Source organism: Mastigoproctus giganteus, chromosome 1 (genome assembly GCF_048544385.1).
Source record: "Mastigoproctus giganteus isolate SK-2022 chromosome 1, ASM4854438v1, whole genome shotgun sequence".
Lineage (NCBI taxonomy): Eukaryota > Metazoa > Arthropoda > Arachnida > Uropygi > Thelyphonidae > Mastigoproctus > Mastigoproctus giganteus.
In genome coordinates this window covers 128,591,556-128,615,465 of record NC_143575.1, presented here as the reverse complement: position 1 = coordinate 128,615,465, position 23,910 = coordinate 128,591,556, and the positions used below count along the sequence as shown (strand labels likewise).

General features: G+C 37.2%; 1 protein-coding gene across 1 annotated transcript in view; it reads right to left on the bottom strand.

Annotated features, from left to right (window-relative positions):
• LOC150091132 (sodium/hydrogen exchanger 9-like) overlaps positions 1-23,910 on the bottom strand; it is a 412,040-nt gene that overhangs the window by 122,234 nt on the left and 265,896 nt on the right. The window contains 1 exon segment of the mRNA XM_090387366.1: positions 22,997-23,048. Coding sequence (XP_090243492.1) covers positions 22,997-23,048 — 52 coding nt within the window.

Below are 23,910 nucleotides of genomic sequence, written 5' to 3'. Positions count from 1 at the left end.
GGTTTACTATGATATAAACAAAAGTTTAAAAAGAAGTACGATGCTAGTAAGTTGGCCTTATTAGCTGAGGAGGCAATAGAACCATCAGGTTTTAACAGATGGTGGAAGTATAGAAGGGCAAAAGTTACAGCCAATAGCTGTAGCCAGAATGTTCAACTACCATGTGGTCACGTTTTCTACTCTTAGCCCTGCTCAAAATCTAGTTAGTATTGATTAATAACTGCTTTACAATTGTTGCAATCTTTAGTGTAAGCAAAAAATTAAACTGGAGATTTGGATGCAAGCCAATTGGAATATGCAACATTTTTAACTTGAACAGCCTTAGCACAGTTATTGTAAAACCAAGGTTTAGATAAAGGAAGAGATTTTAAGGGAGTGTGGAATAAAGGATTTCATCCCTGCAACAGTAATTTCACTAACACGATCTGAGCAAATGTTGACATCAGAAAATTTTAACCAGTAATCCGAACATTGAAAAGAAGAAAAGTAATCTCACAGATCATCCCATTTTGCATTCTTGTAATGCCAAACAACACGAGGTTGAGAATGGCCATGAGAGAAGGACTCCATCGAAGGAAACCATCACCAAGTTGTGATCTGAGATGCCTACAGGATCACTCACCTTGATCACGTACTTTGAAGGGTTGTTCATAAGAAAAAGATGAAGATTATTAGATATGTGGTTAGGACTGTTTTTATTTATCTACTAGAATACCAAAATCTGTGCAAGGTCATTAGTAACAGCCTGTCAGTATGGGCTTTGTCAGTGATATATAGAGTTTCATGAATGATATAAAGGAAATTTGCTAGAAGGGATAAGGTTGTTTAGTCTTAACTATAATGCTATTGTTAAGACAGAACTTGAGTTCTGCATACAAGTCTGGAAGCATCATTTCAGGAAGAATGTGTGTTGGAATGGGTTTGGAGAGAGTAACAAGATTAGTGAAGAGAATCAAACAGTGGTCTTACGAGAAGAGGCTTCAGTTATGCAAATTCCAACATCTGAAGCCCAGGCACCTGCGAGGAACTCTGGTATTTACGGCTTTGAATGGACCGAGTAAGCTTAATGCTGATGGAATCCTTCCCCCTGCTAGATTATGCACAAAGAGGCATATATTCAAATTGAGTATGGTTGGTTGCTGGATAGATGTGTGGAAATTTGCGTTACGCCAGTGGGTAATTGTTTGTTGAAAAAATCTTCCATCTGATGTTGTAGAAGTGGGTTGTTTAAATAAATTCAAAGTAGACAAAAGACTACAGAGAGAACGGACAGTGTTTGAACTGCTTGGGCATTTTTTTTTTTTTTTTTCCTTGAAACCCTCCGCAGACCACATCTGCAGCCAATTTGTGATCAGCGTCGGGAAATGTTGTATTAAAGTACAACAGAAATGCAGAAAAATTACTGGTTATATTAATTGCATCACTTATTAAATGAATTACAAAAAGTTACAAACTAATGTGCTTTTTTTTTTTTTTTTGAAAATTTATGAAATTAAAGCTAAATCAAAAAACAGATTAAAAAACAGACTTCTTGCACATTACTTGACACTAAGTAGGTCATCCTACTTTAAGTTTTAAAAAGCTGTGTGAAGGCAAAAAATGCTTTGGTGCAAATAACTTGATACAAATAAAACACAGTGTTTGTGCAGCCAGTGGAACCTTTTAAAATAAATTTTTCTGCTTACCATATCTGCTTCAATTGAATTATAATCCTGCAAATGGATCAAATTATCTATGAATAAAATTAATAAATGTGGATTAACTTAATATGACTTAATCTGAACATAAATGGTTAAAAGTTTCAAATTTAACCCTACATCTTGATAGGTTATCTGAGTGGGGAGCTGTGGATGGTTGTCTGTTATCTGCTACTCTCAGTTATGTAGAATGTGTCGGTTGCATATATTACTAGAATACTGCCATAATATTATGCTCAGCTTTCTTATTTTGACAACTTTTAGGAAAATGGCATCGTTCTTATCATATATTGTGAATACCTTCACAATGAGTTGCCTGATATCACAGTACCTCGAATAAGTAATGCTTCACCAGTGGAGAAGGGAATACGTTTAGGGAATTTCCTGTAAGTTGAGGCTTTAGCCATAAATTGTTTCAGTATATGTTGTTTTTGTTGTTATTTGGTTTTTAGGAGCATTAACAACTAAGGCCATATTGCTCTGGGGATATGCGGTGGTCATTCCCTGACCTTTCGCATCCTTCGTATTTGGTAGTCACGGGCTCGAACCCCGGTCTAATCAAGAAGCGTGTGCTATGCACTGCTGTTCCTGCCCACCTGGCTACGGAGGCACCTCAATATATGTATATATTAATAATAATAATTAATAGAATAACAGAGCAGCAAAGGCTCAATACATTCTATGTTATAAAAAATTACTTTAGAAAAGGAGGAATTACCTCTATGATGTCTTGTACAACACGTCAGTGCTGATACTCTCAGTTGTTGAATAACTATACAAATAGATTACATGTATACTACATCCTCACAGAAAAAATCAATGATCCAATGCACTGTGGAATTGGAGGCCATGGGAAGGCCATAAATGGAGTTAAATCTAAGTGGTTTACTAGCAGAAATATACCTTACCACTATTGAAACAATACATTTAACACCCATTATTCCATGGGTCACCTACTATTGTAGATATCTGAATGATATTAGCATTAGTAGAGGCATATGATGCAAGAAGGCAAGCTTATGCAGCATCAGCCAACAAACAAAAAAAAAAAAAAAAAAACCCTTTCACTTCACCCCCTCCATTCGTTCAAAATACCTGTCCAGCTGAGCCTTAAATTTATTTAGGCTATCACCTTCCACAACAAGGGATGGAAGTCTGTTCCACCAACCAACTACCCGCTGGCTAAAGGCAAATTTCCGCACATCTATCCTACATCTGCCTTTCCTCAATTTGAATTTATGCCTTCTCAGGTAATTATTCTGAGCAAGAGGCAGTAACCCATCAGCATTGAGCATTCTCAAATCATTCAAGGCTTTGTACACCTCTATCAGATCACCTTGCTGGTGCCTAGTATCCATCATCAGCCATTTTCAATCCACTGCAGGATGAAGGCCTCTCCAGCAACTTTCCAGTTCCTTCTGTTTTGAGCACTGGCCATCCATTTACTACTCAAAAACTAATGAATTTCATCTATCCATCTCCGCCTTTGTCTTCCAGGTTTTCTTCTAGCTCCTCTTGGGTACCATTCTGTTATTTTCTTAGTCCATCTGTCATCATGTCTTCGAGCTATGTGTCCTGCCCAAGACCATTTTAGTTATTTAGTTTTGATAAGAATGTCCTTTACTTCAGTTTGCTGCCTAATCCATGTGTTTCTCTTCTTATCTAACAGTCTGATCCCCAATATAATTCATTCCATTCTTCGCTGTGTACTTCTTAGCTTCTCTTCCATGAGTGAGTGCCCAAGTTTCACTTCCATAAGTCATGGTGGGGAGTATACATTGATTCATTATTTTACGTTTCAGACAAACTGGGATATTGCTCTTCAGTATGTGACTATATTTCCTGAATGCTATCCATCCAAAATTTATTCTTCTCTTGACTTCCAGCCATTTATCATTATTACAGCTAATAACTTATCCCAGATAAGTATATGACTCCACCTTTTCAATTACTGCTCCTTCAATCATTATTTCCCTTTCTGTGGCATACTTGTTCATCATTACTTTTGTTTTAGCCATATTCATCTTTAGTCCAAAATCCTTACTAACTGTGCATAACTGATTAAGATTTTCCTCTAATTCTTTGGGATCGTGGCTTATGACCACAATGTCATCTGAAAATCGTAAATGGTTTAGGTACTCTCCGTTCACATTGACTCCTCTCTGTGACCAGTCTAATCTTCTGAAAGCTTCCTCAAGGGCAGCAGTAAACAGCTTCGGAGATATTGTGTCTCCTTGTCGAACTCCTTTCTCGATTTTAAATTTCCTACTGTCTTTGTCTAGTCTAATAAAGGATGTAGCACTCTCATATATTTTCTTCAAAATCATAATATATGGAGTATCTATGCCTTGTCTTTCCAGTGCCCCAAACATTACCTTATGCTGTATGGAGTCAAATGCCTTTTCATAATCCACAAATGCCAGGCATAATGGTGTTTTATATTCATTTGCTTTCTCCATTAGCTGTGATATTACGTGAAGATGATCCATAGTTGAGAATCCTGTCCTAAAGCCAGCTTGCTCTTTCGGTTGATTCTCATCAAGTATTCTTTCTAATCTGTTAGTAATGACCCTTGTGAACAACTTGTAGATTTGGGATAACAAGCTAATTGGTCTATAATTTCCAATTTCTGATTTATCTCCTTTCTTATGCAGCAAAGCTATGATTGCATTATTCCACTGCTTAGGCATCACACCTTTTCTAATGCACTTTGTGAGGAGCCTTGCTAGTTTTTGTGTTATGTCTCTTCCTCCCAATTTTAACAACTCTACAGTAACTTCATCTTCCCCCGGGGCTTTCCGATTCTTCATTTTCTTCGATGCATGTTCTACCTCATCGGGAAGAATATCGGGTATGTCGTAGTGTTGCTACTTTGCAATCCATCTTCCCCACTGCTAGTATCATTCCCTCGCTCCTTGTATAATTCTCTATAGTAGTCTTCTGCTATTTGAATTATGCCTTCTCTGCTGTTTATAAGTACACCATCGCTATTCTTCAGTTTCATTATCATTTGTCTTTCTGTATTACTGCTCATGGCTGCTGATTTAAATCCTTTGTTTTCCCTTAATGCTTGTTCTACTTTTCTTGTGTTAAATCTTCTTATGTCCTCTCTGAGTCTCTTTCTAATGGCTTTGCATAACTCAGTATACTCAATTTTCTCCCTGTCAGTGTTTTTCTTGCTCTTCATTTGTCGTCTTTGGTTCATCATGACAAGTGTTTCTTGACTAATTTTTTCTTCTTTGGATTTCTGTTTCCCTATAGGTTTCTTGGGCTTTATCACTTTCAGAAAGTTGTAATATTCCTCGTCGATATCTTGGTCTTGAGCAGTCTTCAGAAGCTCAAACTTGTTCTTAAGTTCCAGCACATACTGCTTTTTCTCCTCCTCTGTTATTTCAAAGACCTTTGTATTATTTACTCGAGTCAGTTTTTTCCTTTCCTTTCCTACATCTATATCAAGTGTACATCTTACCATTCTGTGATCACTTCCAATATTTACCTTATTCAGGACGGTAACATCATTCACAATATATCTTCTGTTAGTGAGGATGAAGTCGATTTCATTAGTTGTTAATCCATTTGGACTCTTCCATGTCCACTTTCTGTTCACCCTTTTCTTGAAAAAAGTGTTCATTACTGACATTCCTTGAGATTCTGCAAATTCCACAAGTCTTTCACCTCTTTTATTTCTTTCCCAATTCCAAAATTTCTATAGTTCCTCTTTCTGCGCTGTTTTGCCTTTTTCCAACCTTAGCATTGAAGTCCCCCATAATAATAGTGTAGTGGGTTTTCTGCTCATCTAGAAGACTCTCAATTTCAGTGTACATTTCTTCAACCTCTTCATCATCATGGCTCGATGTTGGTGCATAAATCATTATAATCTTTAGCTTGTACCTCTTAAAAATCTTGAGTATTAGTCTTGACACCCTTGGTGATGTACTTTTGAATTCCAAAATGTTGTTTTTAAAATCTTTATGGACCAGAAACCCAACTCCACCTTCACTCCTTTCACTGTTTCCATTGGTGTACAGCAGATTTCCACTTGATAAACTTATAAGTGATTCATTTCTTCTTCTTGTTTCAGCCAAACCGATGATATTCCAATTCACATTTTCTAATTCCTTTTCCATCTCTAATATCCTGTCTTCACCAATGAGTGATCGTACGTTATAACAGGCCAAGTTCAATTTCCATTCATTAGGCCTTATAGCACACTCTTACTCTCAATTTTGATCTCCCAATGCTTATGTCACACCAAACTGACTCCACACTGCACTGTCCAGCGATGTCGACTGACTTCACTTCCTTGGATTTTATGTGTTTCTTAACTAATAGGATAACCCCTCCTCCCTTCCTATCCTGTCTATCCTTCCTGTAGACGTTGTATTCCCCAAATTCTAGTTCTGCATTACTTATTTCTGTGTGACATCATGTCTCTGATATCCCAACAATATCCGCCTTTGATGCTTTGAGCAATACTTCAAATTCAACAAATTTATTTACTAAACTCCTAGCATTGGTGTACATGCAAGTATACATGCACCTGTTCTTTTTCTTAGCTACCCTAACACAACCCATGTGTTTATTTGTACCCCAATGATTCTCAGCAGTCACTGAAATATCCTGCATCTTATTTTCCAGGCTGCTGCTCATTCCAATAGAACCAGTGCAAGAATCACTTTCACCTCTGCCTGTGGCTACTGTTAATCTATTAGTCCTTGTATCCCTCCAATCTAGCAGTTTTCCGACCCACCTAACACTGCCTCGATAGCATCAGCAAACATTCTTGCCCCCTTTCTATTTAAGTGTATCCCATCCCTGTAGAAGCAATCTCTCCTGTTAACAAGTACAGTCCAGGCTGAAAAAAATTCTACCCCTTGAGCCTTGCACAATCTTTCCAGGGCCGAATTGATCGACAAGGCTCTCATCATATACTCCCTCCTATCGTGTCTGGGCAGAATTGCAGACACTTTCAAATTCAACCCTAATTCACGGCTTTTTTTCAACAGTGACCTGTACTTGTTAAGTAATTCCGCCGGTCTCCTATTCTTAATATCATTAGTGCCAATGTGTACAACTATATCACCTTTTGTGCCCTTAAAAGATGATATCCGCTCTACGTCATCAACCTTTGCCCCTGGCTGACATACCCTGGTCCTGTTCCACCTATTCTTTTTACAAAGCATGTTTCCCGTTTCCCTGACAACAGAGTCACCATCAACTACTAGTTCCTTTGGGACCAGCGCATTCTGCCTTGGGGGCTGCAGCTGTGTTGCGTGATGGTCAAGTGCAAGCTCTGGCGTTGATGTGGGCAGTTGAGAGTTTGATGAGCCCTCAATTTAGATCCTTCAAGGGCATCCACCCTGTCCTTCAAGCTCTCATATAGGCCCATAACAACGCTGAGTTGTCGCCTGATTTTCTTAGATTCCTTGCATCGCGTGCATACAAAGACATCCTCCATGGCAGTATCATGTCCCGTACCTGACTGCTCCACAAACATCAAGCAAATAGTGCATTTTAAAAGGTTGTGATTCAGAGGGCAACTGCCCCCCTCAATTCTCCCCTGAGCCACAGCACTCCCATTAGCTTGAGCCTTTTGCTTTGCTGCTCTGGTCTGAGTCATGATTTTGATTTAATTTCAATAAAATTTCAATTTCAGTACAAAATTAAAACCATAAACTTGTATGCCAACACAGTTATAATGCTATATTTATGTTTCAGTATTGAGTGTTATCTACGAAATCCCTTTATATAACTTCCGTATCAAGTTAAGTATTAATTATTTATTTTTGCTAATTATTTATGTTACGTAACCTAAGTCGTTATATGTATATAGTTAAGAGTACAATTTAATTGACAATGAAGTTAAACAAGATTAATAGATTTACTGATTAACTGACAATATTATATTATGTACTATACTATACTAAGCTTATGCTATCTAGTTCGAGTTATTTTGTATCGCGTAACAATGGCGGCAATTTACGAACAGTAAATCTACGGACACTTAAGTATCGATTAACTTCCAATCTCTCTGTCTCAATTCTGTCTCAATTCAGAATAAACTAAGGATCCTGACTAGCTACTTACAGAAAATAATTTGATATAACAATTGGTTAATAAATCGGCTAAATATGGTTAAAAAAAAAAAAAAAAAAAACCTCTCGTTCAACAGAGCTTCAACTTGTAACACGTGGATTTGATACCCTTACTGATACTAAGTAATACCTACAAAATCTCTATCTAAGTTAAACTTTAAACTAAGTATCGTAACTAGGAATATAAAGCTACTCTAGAAAATAAGTTAATATGCCAATTTAAGCTAATAAAACAGAAAATAAATCAGAAAAAACTTCTCTGTTCCAGGAGCAGCAATAAGTTACGTCCGCACAGGCTACCCTCGTTCTCAAACTCCAATATACTCTGCATATACTCTGCATCACAGATGCGAGGACCATACAGGGCATCCCACAGGATTTTAATAAAATCCATGTAAGATTAAGCTTCACACTAGAATCCGAAAATACTGAAACAAAATCATTACATTTTCTAAATTTCACCCTCACACGGGTTATGAACAAAATTCAATTCAGTATATACAGAAAGGTCACCACACTGGAATGCTTCTTCATTACAATAGCTACCACTCCTTCACCTATAAAAGGTCCATTATCCTAAATCAATTTCTACAAATATTCAACATCTGAATCAGCCCTAAACAGAAATACAAACGCTAAGAAACAGATTTCAAACTAGAGGTTACCCACTACCTATTATAAACGAAATACGGTTACAAACAAAAAACAGATTACGTAATATCTCTCCTGTTATCAACAATAATAACATAAAAAAATATTTTATTGATTTACCCTATATTGAACAATGATTCAAACAACTAAATAGTAATTTCAAAGACACACAATTCAAAACCATAGGCAAACCCACAATGAAAATACATGCTGCCCCTTAAAAACCACAAAGTCCAATCCTTTTCCACACTCCAATTAAATGATTTAGTGTACGATGTATCTTGCAAGGATTGCAACACCTCAACACCTAGGGATCCATTCATTGTACACGCAATATGAGAATGAGACAACATATGTCCTTTCATCCCGCTCCTCAGCTTCGGAACTTGTATTCCATGCGATCAGTGAAGGCCACACCTTTCTATTCAACGAAGCAAAAATTCTCAGCATCCAACATGATTACGCCAAACTATTAATTTCGGAGACGCCTGAAATTAAATCACATCAAAATTCAGTCAATGTACGCCATCTCTACCCCATCTCAGATTCATGGTCCACGCGCATGCACCAGGATTGCAAATCTCCATGCTATAAAATTCCGCCGCAATACCCGCAGTTTCACTTTCCTGTGATCATGACCCTGGTGAAAAAGCCTCATCCGCTTCAGGGAAGTAACAAAATTCTTTAGTTTCCTAATGTTTCAGAGGAGTCAATGTTTTTTCTGTTTTAATGTTAGTTTTTAAAGTATTAAAAGTATGGATTCATTATTTATTTGGTCTCAAAGCATTTAAATTGTTTTTAAAATATGGATGTATTGTATTCTCTCGCTCAAAGATTAGAGTTAGTGATTCGATGTATTTTAGGGTCGGTCTTGGGGTCCATGAGTCTCCAATTCCGTGGTGCATTGGATCATTAATTTTGTCTACAAGTGTGTGGTATACATGTAATATATTTGTATAGTTATTCAACAACGGAGAGTATCAGCACTGAAGTGTTCTACAAGACCACATAGAGGTAATTTCTCCATTTCTAAACTAATTAATAATATAGTAATAATATATACAGACATAATTTGTCATACCGCTGACAATCTTCTGTCGTACATACATATTGTCTTGAAACTACAAGGACATGCTGCCATCATGTATATAAGTAATAGTAGTTTTTGCATTTATGATAGTTTTGAAAACTGTTATAGGAGAGTAAACTTTCAACAAAATTCAAAACTATGTGCAAGCTGAAAATTGAAACCGAAAAAATTCTCTGGAATTGCATACAAAAGTTTATGAAACTGATAATGTGATATACATATAAATGTAGAGTATATCATAGCATCAAGGAAAAAAAAAAAAAAAAAATTTTTTTTTTTTGCAATTTGTCTTTTTTTTTTTTTTTTTTTTTTTTTTTCTCTCTCTCTACTTTTTTAAATAAAAAATTTGATTTTTATTTAATTTTTGACAGTAATCTCATGTTTTGCTATCCCAAAAATTTTTTTAATTATTAAGTTTTTTTCCTAAACTAGGAAAAAATTAATAATTAATAGCATTATGTACAGTTTTTTAATTCTTATAAAACTTCCAAATCCTTGCATAAAAACTCATGTGACTCATATACAGTCTGCAAACACACTCATGAAAGAATTAAATTATTTATTTTTTTCCAATTTGACAGACCACACTGCCAAAGCTTGATTACAGACAATCTAACAGAGCTTGTTTGTTACCTGGTCATGCTGTGACTGCTACTGGGATTCTAAAAACAGCATGAATTACCTGCCTGTAGTCTGTATGGGAGCAAGTTGTGCTGATCTAGTATAATATCCACCAGTTCATTACCCTGATTCCAGAGTGGCTTAGAATTCAGAAGTGGATATCAAACAAACATTCAGAAAGAAATAGCACCTCCTGAATTTGGGAGAGGACTTGATGAGAATAATATCTCATTGCTGAATAAGGCCTATAATTCAATTAAAGAATCTGTACAGACCATATATTGATAAATGTGACTTTTAATGTGGTTGAAGGCTAATAGCATACAGCCCTACAGTGCAGATCCTGCAGTCACGGGGAAATCTCAAATATAGTGCTACCTGGAAAGACTGCTGCAGACCAGACAGAAAGTGGTGTGCTGGCCTTTCTCCCATTATTAATTGAGATTTCACAATGGTAGATGAGAGTGCCAAGATGAAATCAGTTGTCACTGTGCCTAGCCACAAGCTATTCCAAAATCTTACCATCATGGTTTACTGTGATGGTAAGTTTTTGGAGTAGCTTGCGGGCACGTATACCAAAGCAATGATTGGCAGTCTGTCAGACGTCACACAGATTTTCTCAACACAGCTGAAAAACGAATTCCCACATGGAGTCGTCGACAGGGATTTTAGTTTGAGGTAGTAGCGACAATTGCTTTTGTCATTGTGAGGCAGTTCAACTGATACGAGATATAAACTTTATGGACAGGAGGCATTTGGAAAGCTCCAACAGCAATGCAGATGACTTGATGGTGAACTGGGTCTAGCCATTGAAATATGCTGTTTTGAACTGATGGATACACCCAGGATTCACAGGGTAGTTTACCAGGTAAGTGCATGATACATGTGAAATTAGCATTAGTAGAGGCATATGATGCAAGAAAGCAAGCTTATACAGCATCAGCCAAAACATATCTATTGACCAAATGCCACTTCCCCTGAATTCTGATGATAGAGGAGCTATACTTAAAGGTTTTTCTCTCTGCCTCTGACGTGGAGGTGGTTAATGTGCTGAGATATATGCCTAATTACTTTACAATTCATAGCCAATCTTATATATATATATATATATATATATATATATATATATATATATATATATATATATATAATTACTCTTAGCATGATGCATATTTTGAATAAATTGCAAAACTGGACTGTAGAAAATTTAACTACTAGTGACCATAACAGTATTACACAGTAGGAAGTGGTGTAGCTAAGACTTTAGGCTGGAGGGATTTGGTGAGCATGGTCGTGGAAGAATTTTTTCCACAATATTGAGGTGAACAAAATGATCAGGATCAACAGAATATTCTTGGATAGAACAGAACACCTTTTAGCTTGGATGAAATAATCCATGTTGTTGATCAGGCAAAGGACGGGAAGTCGATGGGCTTTTTTTGATTGAGGCCAAAGTGTTGAAAAGAACTTTCAAATAAGACCTGATTTGTCTCTAAAGATCTTTAATATTTGTCTTGCTGAAGGTATCTTCTCCAAGTATGGAGAGTTGTTTTGCTAAGATTAATAATTAAAAATCTGATTGTCTACCTAATGAATCAAGTTCATATCACACTATTGCTCTTTTGTCTGTTGTGACTTAAGCATATGAATGATTGCATATAAATCGATTAATGATTACCTATCCTGGAAAAAACATTTCTTCTAAAAAACAATATGATTTTAAAAAGAGATAGATCATTAGAGGATGCCATATACAGGTTTATACTTTGTATTCAGGAGTATGATGAGTGATGTCTTTGCTCTGTTTGTTAATTTTAAAGGGACTTTTGACATGCTTTGGTGGGGGGAATCCTGGAAAGAATAAGAATAACTGACTGTTTGGCTAATCTTTACTCAGTATTCAGAATGAGAGAGAAATTGTTATCAAAAACTTTGCTGAGATTATACGTAGGGTTACTAGAGGTTATATTCGGAGCTCGATGAAAGGTCCCTTTGCCTGGAATAATTTTTGATGAATTTTTAAAGAAGGATCATGAAGACATTGATTTAATTGCCTATTCTGATGACCAGGCTATATTAGTATATTGAAATTCAAGGTTCCAAACAGAATCTCATGAAGCAGCTGTTTTTGAGAGTTTAATGGACTGGAGCAGACTTCAGTCAAACTGAAAAACAGTTACAAATGAAACTGTTTTACCAGGCACCTATTCATGTTATTTGAGCATGAATAGGTGCCTGGCTGTGAGATGTCTGGCTGTGAGGGCTCACGGGGTCTCCCTGAGATACGTAAAGACAATTAGGTATGAGGTTGCATTTGGAAGAGTGTTTGTTCTTCACAGTACAAGTAAAATTCTTAAAAAATAAGATTTGAATGCTGTATGCCAAGCTCAGAAAAGTTATTAGTGTTGACAAGGGAATCAAAGGAAGGGCACTAAATCTATTATACAAATGTTCATTCATTTCCACTATTACCTATGCTTCTGGTGTATGGGTACACAAAATTTTAAAAAAAATATTTGTTTCAGGCCCAAAGTGTCACTCTTCTACGTACAAACTCAACCAAGGCTTTACAAGTGTTGGTAGGGACACTTCCTGTGGACATACTGGTACTATTGTCTGAAATTATGTTCTTTACAAAGACAACACAAGAGCTACTACTTAAGGATTTTTCTCATGCCCTGATTCTAGCAGATTGTATTCTAAAACAGATCTTAAGGCAGAGAAAAAAGGTTGCTGTCTGAGTTATGATCTTTGGCAGTCAAGTCGATGGCAAGTGAAAAGGGGCAACAAACTTTTATGTTTTATGTTTACTAATAAAAAACTTGGCTACAATTCAGCATGAATACCATTCCTTATGACTGCACATGGCTTTGCATTAAGATTGTATCAGATAGCATTGCAGATAATGGCCTTTTCATATGTGAAGAAGGAGAAATGTCTAAACATGTTTGACTGAAGCAATTATGTTGATCTAAGATCATACCTTCAGAGATAATTAGGTGCACCTGAGCGAGACACTTTATGGATCATGTTCAATGACAGAAGATTTTTTGTTTACTTTAATGATTTTGTAGTTAGTCTTCAAACAGAGGATGAATATAAGGAGTTAGACAGCAACATCTGCCTCCTTGTGGCAGGAATAGAAACCTGATTCACTGTGACAGCCGAAAGTTTCCATCTAATGATGTATCTCACTAAGTTGGGGCCAAGTGGCAATTGCCCTCCTGATGACGTTTGGCATTTGTTTTACTTTTTATTTTGTTTTTTCAATAACTGCTTCTGAACAATTAAATAGAAAGAACTAACCACATATAGACCAAAGTCTTAGCAGTGGGTTAGTGTAGGTTTCTTTAAATGGAATGTAGTTCACACACGTAGAGATCAGTTGTTGAGTGCCAGGAAGGAAGAATGAGTCGGCATCAAGATCTTTCCAACTTTGAATGTGGAAGGATTGTGGGAACAATCCATGAAAGGTGCCCATATTTTTACAACAGCCAGCTAAATGGTTCTGTGCTGTGGTGCCATGGAGTCTACTGTGACTGACTCAACAGTGCTCAAACAATACCAGAGGTCACACACTGGGCAGCCACATTTGGTTGATGCCTGTGGTGAGCATTGTATGTCTCATAACACAGCAGCAAGGCAGTACAGTGGCCCAGCTAATCACCCAATACAATATAAGAACAGCAAGACAATATCCAGATGGACTACGCTATTGTTGTTATTTGATTTTTAGGAGCATTAGCAACTAAGGCCATATTGCTCCGGGATATGCGGTGGTCATTTCGTGACCTTTCCGCATCCTCTGTATTTAGTGATGGACTATGCATTGGATATTTACTTGTATAGGCATTGGCAGTCAACAGCTGTCATGGGTACTCATATCCTTAAACTCTCGCTATCATTGCCTTTTTTTATCTACACTTATATCCCTTCCCTCTCTTCGATTCACTCCCTTGCCTGCTATTTTATTGCCACTTCACCTCTTAATTTATCTTAATTTATTTTGTTCTGCAACATACAATGCATTGGGACTACCTTGTCCATATTTTTGTAAAAGTTCTACTGCTTTACCCCCCCCCCATTTGAACTCACTCAGTTTTATTCTTAAATTTGATTTTCTTCAACAGATATGGACAAGTACAGAAACGCAGTCCCCTGCTTGCGTCTTGTATCTCGCAAAGTGCATAAGGCTTTGAATGGGTTGAGCAAGCTCAATGCTGATGGGATTCTTCCTCTTGCTCAGATTAAGAACCTGAAGGGGAATATATACAAATTGAGGAAAAACAGTTGTGGAATAGATGTGCAGAAATTTGCCTTTATCCAGCAGGTAGTTGATTGTTGGAAAAGACCTCCATCTCTTGTTGTGGAAGTTGATAGCTTAAATAAATTTAAGGATGAGCTGGACAGGCATTTGGAGCTTTCCTGCATCATTAGTTAAGCTATATGCTTAACTAATGCTAATGGATAAATAAAACAGACAATATTTTGTTGTTATTGTTATTTGGTTTTCTTAAGAGCATTAGCAACTAAGGCCATATTCCTCCGGGGATACGCGGGGGTCCTTCTCTGACATTTCCACATCCTCCGTATTTGGTGGTCACGGGCTCAAACGCCGGTCTAATCAAGAAGCGTGTGCTACGCACTGCTGCTCCTGCCCACCTGGCTACGGATGCACCACACACACACAATATTTTGTAATGACTTGATAAATGCTCTGAAACTATAATTGTAATAATAATAATAAAAAAAAATAATAAAAAATAAAAACCATGCATAAATTATAAACTATATAATATCGGTGTAAATACACCATAGTTAACCCATATATTTGAGCTACGATTGTAGCGTAGAAGGCATCGTTTTAAATGTATCTCATAATGTGGTTGCCTTCACAACAAGATAGCTACTATTGAATTACTTCAAATAAATAACGCTTCTCTAGTAGAGAAGGCGTCTGGCATCTCTCATAATGTCGATATAACTTCGCAACTGAGATGGCTTGTTGTATTACCTGGGTACCTACCCGACCACTGATGACGAAGCCAAAAAGCTTCGAAACGATCATCTGGGTGGTGGTACCACTGAAAATAAATAACAGTAGCCTTCTCTACTAGAGAAGCGTTATTTATTTGAAGTAATTCAATAGTAGCTATCTTGTTGTGAAGGCAACCACATTATGAGATACATTTAAAACGATGCCTTCTAAGCTACAATCGTAGCTCAAATATATGGGTTAACTATGGTGTATTTACACCGATATTATATAGTTAATTATCAAAACCCATAAGGATTATGCCTAGTGCATTTAATTTTCCAAATACATTACCACCACACCCTTCTGGCATCTCTCATAATGTGGATATAACTTCGCAACTGAGATGGCTTGTTGTATTACCTGGGTACCTACCCGCCCACTGATGACGAAGCCAAAAAGCTTCGAAACGATCATCTGGGTGGTGGTACCACTGAAAATAAATAACAGTAGCCTTCTCTACTAGAGAAGCGTTATTTATTTGAAGTAATTCAATAGTAGCTATCTTGTTGTGAAGGCAACCACATTATGAGATACATTTAAAACTATGCCTTCTACGCTACAATCGTAGCTCAAATATATGGGTTAATTATGGTGTATTTACACCGATTTTATATAGTTAATTATCAAAACCCATAAGGATTATGCCTAGTGCATTTAATTTTCCAAATAAATTATAAAGCATATGACAGCACGACAAAACAAATGGCCCTCAGTCTCCAGCAGCTTTCACTCCCCCTCTTACGGCAGCGAGAGAATCACAGTGGAAGCAGAGGGTGCTAAGAATCTCTAGTCTGCTATGCATGGAAACTGAACTTGGCCTATTACAACGTAAGATCACTCATCGGTGAAGACAGGATATTAGAGCTGGAAAAGGAATTAGAAAATGTGAATTGGAATATCATCGGTTTGACTGAAACAAGAAGAAGAAATGAATCACTTATAAGTTTATCAAGTGGAAATCTGCTGTACACTAATGGAAACAGTGAAAGGAGTGAAGGTGGAGTTGGGTTTCTGCGCCATAAAGATTTAAAAAACAACATTTTGGAATTCAAAAGAACATTACCAAGGGTGTCAAGACTAATACTCAAGATTTCTAAGATGTACAAGCTAAAGGTTATAATGATTTATGCACCAACATCGAGCCATGATGATGATGAAGAGGTTGAAGAAATGTACACCGAAATTGAGAGTCTCCTAGATGAGCAGAAAACCCATTATACTATTATTATGGGGGACTTCAATGCTAAGGTTGGAAAAAGACAAAACAGCGCAGAAAGGGGAACTATAGGAAATTTTGGAATTGGTGAAAGAAATGAACGAGGTGAAAGACTTCTGGAATTTGCAGAATCTCAAGGATTGTCAGTAATGAACACTTTTTTCAAGAAAAGGGTGAACAGAAAGTGGACACGGAAGAGTCCAAATGGATTAACAACTAATGAAATTGACTTCATCCTCACTAACAGAAGATATATTGTGAATGATGTTACTGTCCTGAATAAGGTAAATTAGCATTAGTAGAGGCATTTGATGCAAGAAAGCAAGCTTATGCAGCATCAGCCAAAAAAAAAAAAAAAAAAAACCCCTCCACTTCACCCCTCTGTTCGTTCAAAATACCTGTCCAGCTGAGCCTTAAACTTATTTAGGCTATCAACCTCCACCACAAGGGATGGCAGTCTGTTCCACCAACCAACCACCCGCTGGCTAAAGGCAAATTTCCGCACGTCTATCCTACATCTGTCTTTCCTCAATTTGAATTTATGCCCGCTCAGGTGATTTTTCTGAGCTAGAGGAAGAATCCCATCAGCATTGAGCATGCTTAAACCATTCAAGGCTTTATACACCTCTATCAGATCACCTCGCTGGTGCCTAGTCTCCAGACACTGTAATTTGCAAAACTTAAGCCTTTCTTCATAAGAGCACCCCTTTGTTCCATTCACTAATCTTGTTGCCCTTCTCTGTACTCGTTCCAGCAGCTCTACATCCTTCTTGAAATGAGGCCTCCAGACCTGTATACAGTACTCTAGGTGTGGCCTGACCATTGCCTTATACAATGGAATAATCACCTCCTTATCCCTGCTGGAAAAATTCCTGTATATCATTGACAATACTCCATGAGCTACACTTGCAGCCCGTCTGCACTGCTCAGAGAACTTCATATCTGCCTGCACAACACCCCCAAGTCCCTTTCATTCTCTACCACTGTCAGTGTAGTACCACAGAGTTGATACGTTGCTCTGGGGTTGCTTTTTCCCATGTGTAGTACTTTACATTTGTCAATGTTAAACTTCATTTGCCACCTCTCAGCCCATCTGCTCAACCTTTCCAGATCCTGTTGCAGCAGCATAGTGTCAGTAGTGTCCTTGACAACCCTGCCAACCTTTGTATCATCTGCAAACTTGGACATTAAGCTTGATATACCATCATCAATATCATTTATAAATACAGCAAACAATAATGGACCCAACACTGAGCCCTGAGGGACTCCACTAATAACATTAGTCCACGATGAGCAGTGTCCATTGATTACCACTCTCTGTCTTCTCCCCCTCAACCACCCCTTTATCCATAGCAGCAATTTGCCTCCAATGTCACACTGCTCCAATTTGTGTAGCAGTCTTCCATGTGCAACAGTATCAAAAGCCTTTCTAAGATCCAAGTATATAATATCAAAGTTATTCCCTGCATCCAGTTCTTTTGTGACTGCATCATAGTATCCAATCAAGTTGGTCAGGCAAGACTTCCCCTTAACAAATCCATGCTGTGTCTGAGCTATAACTGAACTCTTGTCTAAATGATCCTGCAGTGCTTCTTTAACCAGTGCCTCCATTAATTTTCCTGGAACAGAAGTTAAACTCACAGGTCTATAATTACTTGTGTCAGCCTTTGATCCTCCTTTGTGAATTGGGGTCACATTTGCACATTTCCAGTCTATGGGTACCTCCCCTGAGTCCAAGGAAGCTCTCATAATTATGGCTAAGGGTTTGCTTACTTCCTTTGCTGCCTCCTTTAATATAACTGGATAGATCCCATCCACCCCGGGTGCCTTTCTTGTGTTTATCTTCAACAGTTTCTCCTCCACTTTACTCCCAGTTATTTCAAGATTCTGTAGCTTACTGCTAGAGTTGAATACACCTCTGGCATTCCCCTTGCTGAATAACTCCTCATGTGTGAATGTCGATGCAAAATATTCATTTAGTTTGTTAGCTACCTGAGCAGGATCATCAACAGTTGACCCATCAATATCAAGTGGACCAATCTGATTCATCCCCTTCCTTCTAGAGTTTACATAAGTAAAGAACTCTTTGCTGTTTTTCTTTGCATCCCTTGCCAAGGATTTCTCGTAATCTGCCTTCGCCTGCCTAACCTCCTTTGTAACTTGGTTGCATATCAACTTGTATCTATCATAGGCTTCTGTGTCATGTGTTAATTTGTAAGTATCCCATGCATTTTTCTTCTCTGCCATATGCCTCATTAGTTCATCTGACATCCATTTTGGCCTAAACCTTGAACAATATTTCTTAGTTGGTATGTAAAGCCTAGTAGCTTCCAAGATAAGTTCTTTGAATGCTTCCCATTTTGAATTTGCTGTTGGTAACATCATCAGTTGGTCCCACTGTATAGAATTTAAATACTGTCTCAGTCCATCGTAGTCGCCTTTACGGAAGCAATAACCCTTCCCTTTACCCCTAATGGTAGTTACCTCTTTCAGTAAATCCCACTTCAGCACACTGTGGTCACTACCACCTAGTGGTTCATTTATCTGCAGATTCTTAATGCATGAAGAATCACTGCTGATAATCAAATCAAGAGTATTACTCCCTCTAGTTGCCTCCCGAACATGCTGATGTAGAAAACAATCATCCAATAAATCCACAAAAGCCCTGCTAGTGTGTGAGTAACCAGCCCCCAAATTCCAGTCAATATCTGGGAAATTAAAATCTCCCATTATAAGACTCTCTGATTTACTGGCCCACTCTATTTCCCTGTACAGTTCCTTATTATACTCATCAGAGTCATTAGGCCTATAGCACACTCCTACTCTCAATTTTGATCTCCCAATGCTTATGTCACACCAAACTGACTCAACACTGCACTGTCCAGCGATGTCGACTGGCTTCACTTCCTTGGTTTTTATGTGTTTCTTAACTAATAGCATAACCCCTCCCCCTTTCCTATCCTGTCTATCCTTTCTGTAGACGTTGTACTCCCCAAATTGCATTTCTGCATCCCTTACATCTGTGTGACACCACGTCTCTGATATCCCAACAATATCTGCCTTTGATGTTTTGAGCAATACCTCAAATTCATCAAATTTATTTACTAAACTCCTAGCATTGGTGTACACGCAAGTATACCTGCACCTGTTTCTATTCTTAGCTACCCTAACACAACCCATGTGTTTACTTGTACCGCAATGGCTCCCAGCAGTCTCTGAAATACCATGCATCTTGTTTTTCAGGCTTCTGCTCATTCTAATAGAAGCAGTGCAAGAATCTCTTTCACCTCTGCCAGTGGCTACTGTCAATCTATTGGTCTTTGTCTCCCCCCAAGCTAGCAGTTTTTCGACCCACCTAACACTGCCTCGATAGCATCAGCAAATATTCTTGCACCCTTTCTATTTAAGTGTATCCCATCCCTGTAGAAGCAATCTCTCCTGTTAACAAGTACATTCCAGGCTGAAAAAAATTCTACCCCTTGAGCCTTGCACAATCTTTCCAGGGCCGAATTGATCGACAAGGCTCTCATCATATACTCCCTCCTATCGTGTCTGGGCAGAATTGCAGACACTTTCAAATTCAACCCTAATTCTCGGCTTTTGTTCAACAGTGACCTGTACTTGTTAAGTAATTCTGCTAAATGTTGGCAGTGATCACAGAATGGTAAGATGCACAATTGATATTGATGTAAGAAAGGAAAGGAAAAAACTGACTCAAGTAAATAATACAAAGGTCTTTGAGATAACAGAGGAGGAGAAAAAGCAGTATGTACTGGAACTTAAGAACAAGTTTGAGCTTCTGCAGACTGCTCAGGACCAAGATATCGACGAGGAATATTACAACTTTCTGAAAGTGATAAAGCCCAAGAATCCTATAGGGAAACAGAAATCCAAAGAAGAAAAAAGTAGTCAAGAAACACTTGTCATGATGAACCAAAGACGACAAATGAAGAGCAAGAAAAACACTGACAGGGAGAAAATTGAGTATACTGAGTTATGCAAAGCCATTAGAAAGAGACTCAGAGAGGACATAAGAAGATTTAACACAAGAAAAGTAGAACAAGCATTAAGGGAAAACAAAGGATTTAAATCAGCAGCCATGAGCAGTAATACAGAAAGACAAATGATACTGAAACTGAAGAATAGTGATGGTGTACTTAAAAACAGCAGAAAAGGCATAATTCAAATAGCAGGACTACTATAGAGAATTATACAAGGAGCAAGGGAATGAGGCCAGCAGTGGGGAAGATGAATTGCAAATTAGCAACACATATGACATACCCGATATTTGTCCTGATGAGGTAGAACATGCATTGAAGAAAATGAAGAATCAGAAAGCCCCGGGGGAAGATGAAGTTACTGCAGAGTTGTAAAAATTGGAAGGAAGAGACATAACACAAAAACTGGCAAGGCTCTTCACAAAGTGCATTAGAAAAGGTGTGACGCCTAAGCAGTGGAATAATGCAATCATAGTTTTGCTGCATAAGAAAGGAGATAAATCAGAAATTGGAAATTATAGACCAATTAGCTTGTTATCCCACATCTACAAGTTGTTCACAAGGATCATTACTAACAGATTAGAAAGAATACTTGATGAGAATCAACCGAAAGAGCAAGCTGGCTTTAGGACAGGATTCTCAACTATGGATCATCTTCACGTAATATCACAGCTAATGGAGAAAGCAAATGAATATAAAACACCATTATGTCTGGCATTTGTGGATTATGAAAAGGCATTTGACTCCATACAGCATAAGGCAATTGAGAATTCTACCTCCATTATTAGACTAGACAAAGACAGTAGGAAATTTAAAATCGAGAAAGGAGTTCGACAAGGAAACACAATATCTCTGAAGCTGTTTACTGCTGCCCTTGAGGAAGCTTTCAGAAGATTAGACTGGTAGCAGAAAGGAGTCAATGTGAACGGAGAGTACCTAAACCATTTACGATTTGCAAATGACATTGTGGTTATAAGCCACAATCCCAAAGAATTAGAGGAAAATCTTAATCAGTTATGCAGTTATTAAGGATTTTGGACTAAAGATGAATATGGCTAAAACAAAAGTAATGATGAACAAGTATGCCACAGAAAGGGAAATAATGATTGAAGGAGCAGTAATTGAAAAGGTTGAGTCATATACTTATCTGGGACATGTTATTAGCTGTAATAATGATAAATGGCTGGAAGTCATGAGAAAAATGAATTTTGGATGGATAGCATTCAGGAAATATAGTCACATACTGAAGAGCAATATCCCAGTTTGTCTGAAACTGTAAAATAATGAACCAATGTATACTCCCCACCATGACTTATGGAAGTGAAACTTGGGCACTCACCAAAAGAATGGAAGAGAAGCTGAGAACTACACAGCGAAGAATGGAACAAATTATATTATGAATCAGACTGTTAGATAAGAAGAGAAACACACGAATTAGGCAGGAATCTCAAGTAAAGGACATTTTTATCAAAACTAAAATGGTCTTGGGCAGGACACATAGCTCAAAGACATGATGACAGATGGACTAAGAAAATAACAGCATGGTACCCAAGAGGAGCTAGAAGAAAACCTGGAAGACAAAGGCAGAGATGAATAGATGAAATTCATGAGTTTGTGGATAGTAAATGGATGGCCAGTGCTCAAAAGAGAAGGAACTGGAAAGTTGCTGGAGAGGCCTTCATCCTTGAGTGGATTGAAAATGGTTGATGATGATGATGATGCTGCTGTATAAGCTTGCTTTCTTGCATCATTGGTTAAGCTTTCTTGCATCATTAGTTAAGCTATATGCTTAACTAATGCTAATTGATAAATAAAACAGACAATATTTTGTAATGACTTGATAAATGCTCTGAAACTATAATTGGAATAATAATAATAAAAAAAAACATGCATAAATAATAAAGACAATATATAAATTTCTGTTTGTATTGTAAAAAATTTTTTTCTGCTGAAAAATCAAAGGCCATATCGAGGGTTTAGGGTCAAACAACGTTAACTACAAAATTGCATTTTTGCTTTGAGACAACTTTAGTTTTACTTTATTCAAAATAACAATGCATATCATGTCACACAGTTGTATCTCTCTAGTACTTTATAAGTTAGCTTGTGCTTATAGCCCAAGCTAACAAAGAAAATGTCGGTAAACCAAGAAAATGTCACACCCACTCTTGTTTTCCAAGTTACTACTTCAAGTAACTTTGCAACAAATTTTCCTGCCAGAAACAAAACAGAATATGTACATAATAACTTTTTCTTGGTTAATTACAAAAATGTTTACAACCAAATGATTTTGTAGTTAATGGTGTTTGACACTAAACCCTCAATATGACTGGTTGTTAGGCACGGATTTTTGTATTATGATGAGATGACTTTAAAATCATGTTTCAAAAACATTATTTATTTATTTTTTTTAATGTGCTGTATTAATTTTGTTATGCCTTGCTGATTTGTCAAAATCTATCATGGTCCTAAATAACCTTCAAGGCATGGCCTGCAGGCCATATTTTCAGAACCTCTGCTTTAAACTATTACCAATACATATTAAGAATTGAAATACCAATTTTCATGAAATAAATGTTTTTATGCTTACCATTCTCATGCCATTAAATTGCAGTAGCTCATGCTCTTCTTCTAATCCAACACTAAAAAATAAGTTTCACTTTACAATGATTGTCAGAGTGAATTTGGATGTATTAAAAAAACATGGATTTATACATGCATTTGTGTTCTCAAAAAAAAAAAAAAAAAGTTAAATGCATTAAAAATTCCTTTTAAGAACTTAACTTTTTTTTTTCTCATAAAAACTTATACAGTAAACCCTTGATTTTAGGGACTAATGGGAAGAAGGGGTGTCTGTTAATGCTGAAAGTCCGTTATATCGAATGTAACCTTGGGGGGGGGGGGTTAAAAACTGTTAAACTGTTGCAATTTTGCCTCTGATTTATGGATATCAGAAAGTGTTTATTTACGCCGTGAATTTCACAAACCTGTGCTACTGAGACTCCTTGTTCTAATTTCTCTGCCACATTTAAATTCACACACTTTCTTTTAACTCCTCTATTACTTGATGCCATTTTAAATTGTAAGGACTGCAAAATTATTTAATAAATAAAGTCACAATTCAGAAATCACAGAAATACTGTATACAACCTGACCGCACGATAGCTTGAGGCAGACTGAGACCGAAACAAAGTGAGTCGGTAAACCTGCAATTAGTGTCCCGAGTCACGTTGTGCTCCGCAATTCACCGCCTGCTCTTATCTGTTATTTGGGAAAACAGCTATTTCAGCATATTTCTCTTGGAATTTTCAGAAAGAATAAAAAAACAATTTCCTGAATTTGATTATAAAAATAAAAGTAGGTAATTATCAAAACAATAATGGAAACAGGTAATTATTATTAATTTTTAATTAATAATAACACTGAAGTTTTGTATAACCTAAAACAAATAATATGGCCGAGATTAATATGTACATTACTGTATTATTATTTGTCTGGTCTGTT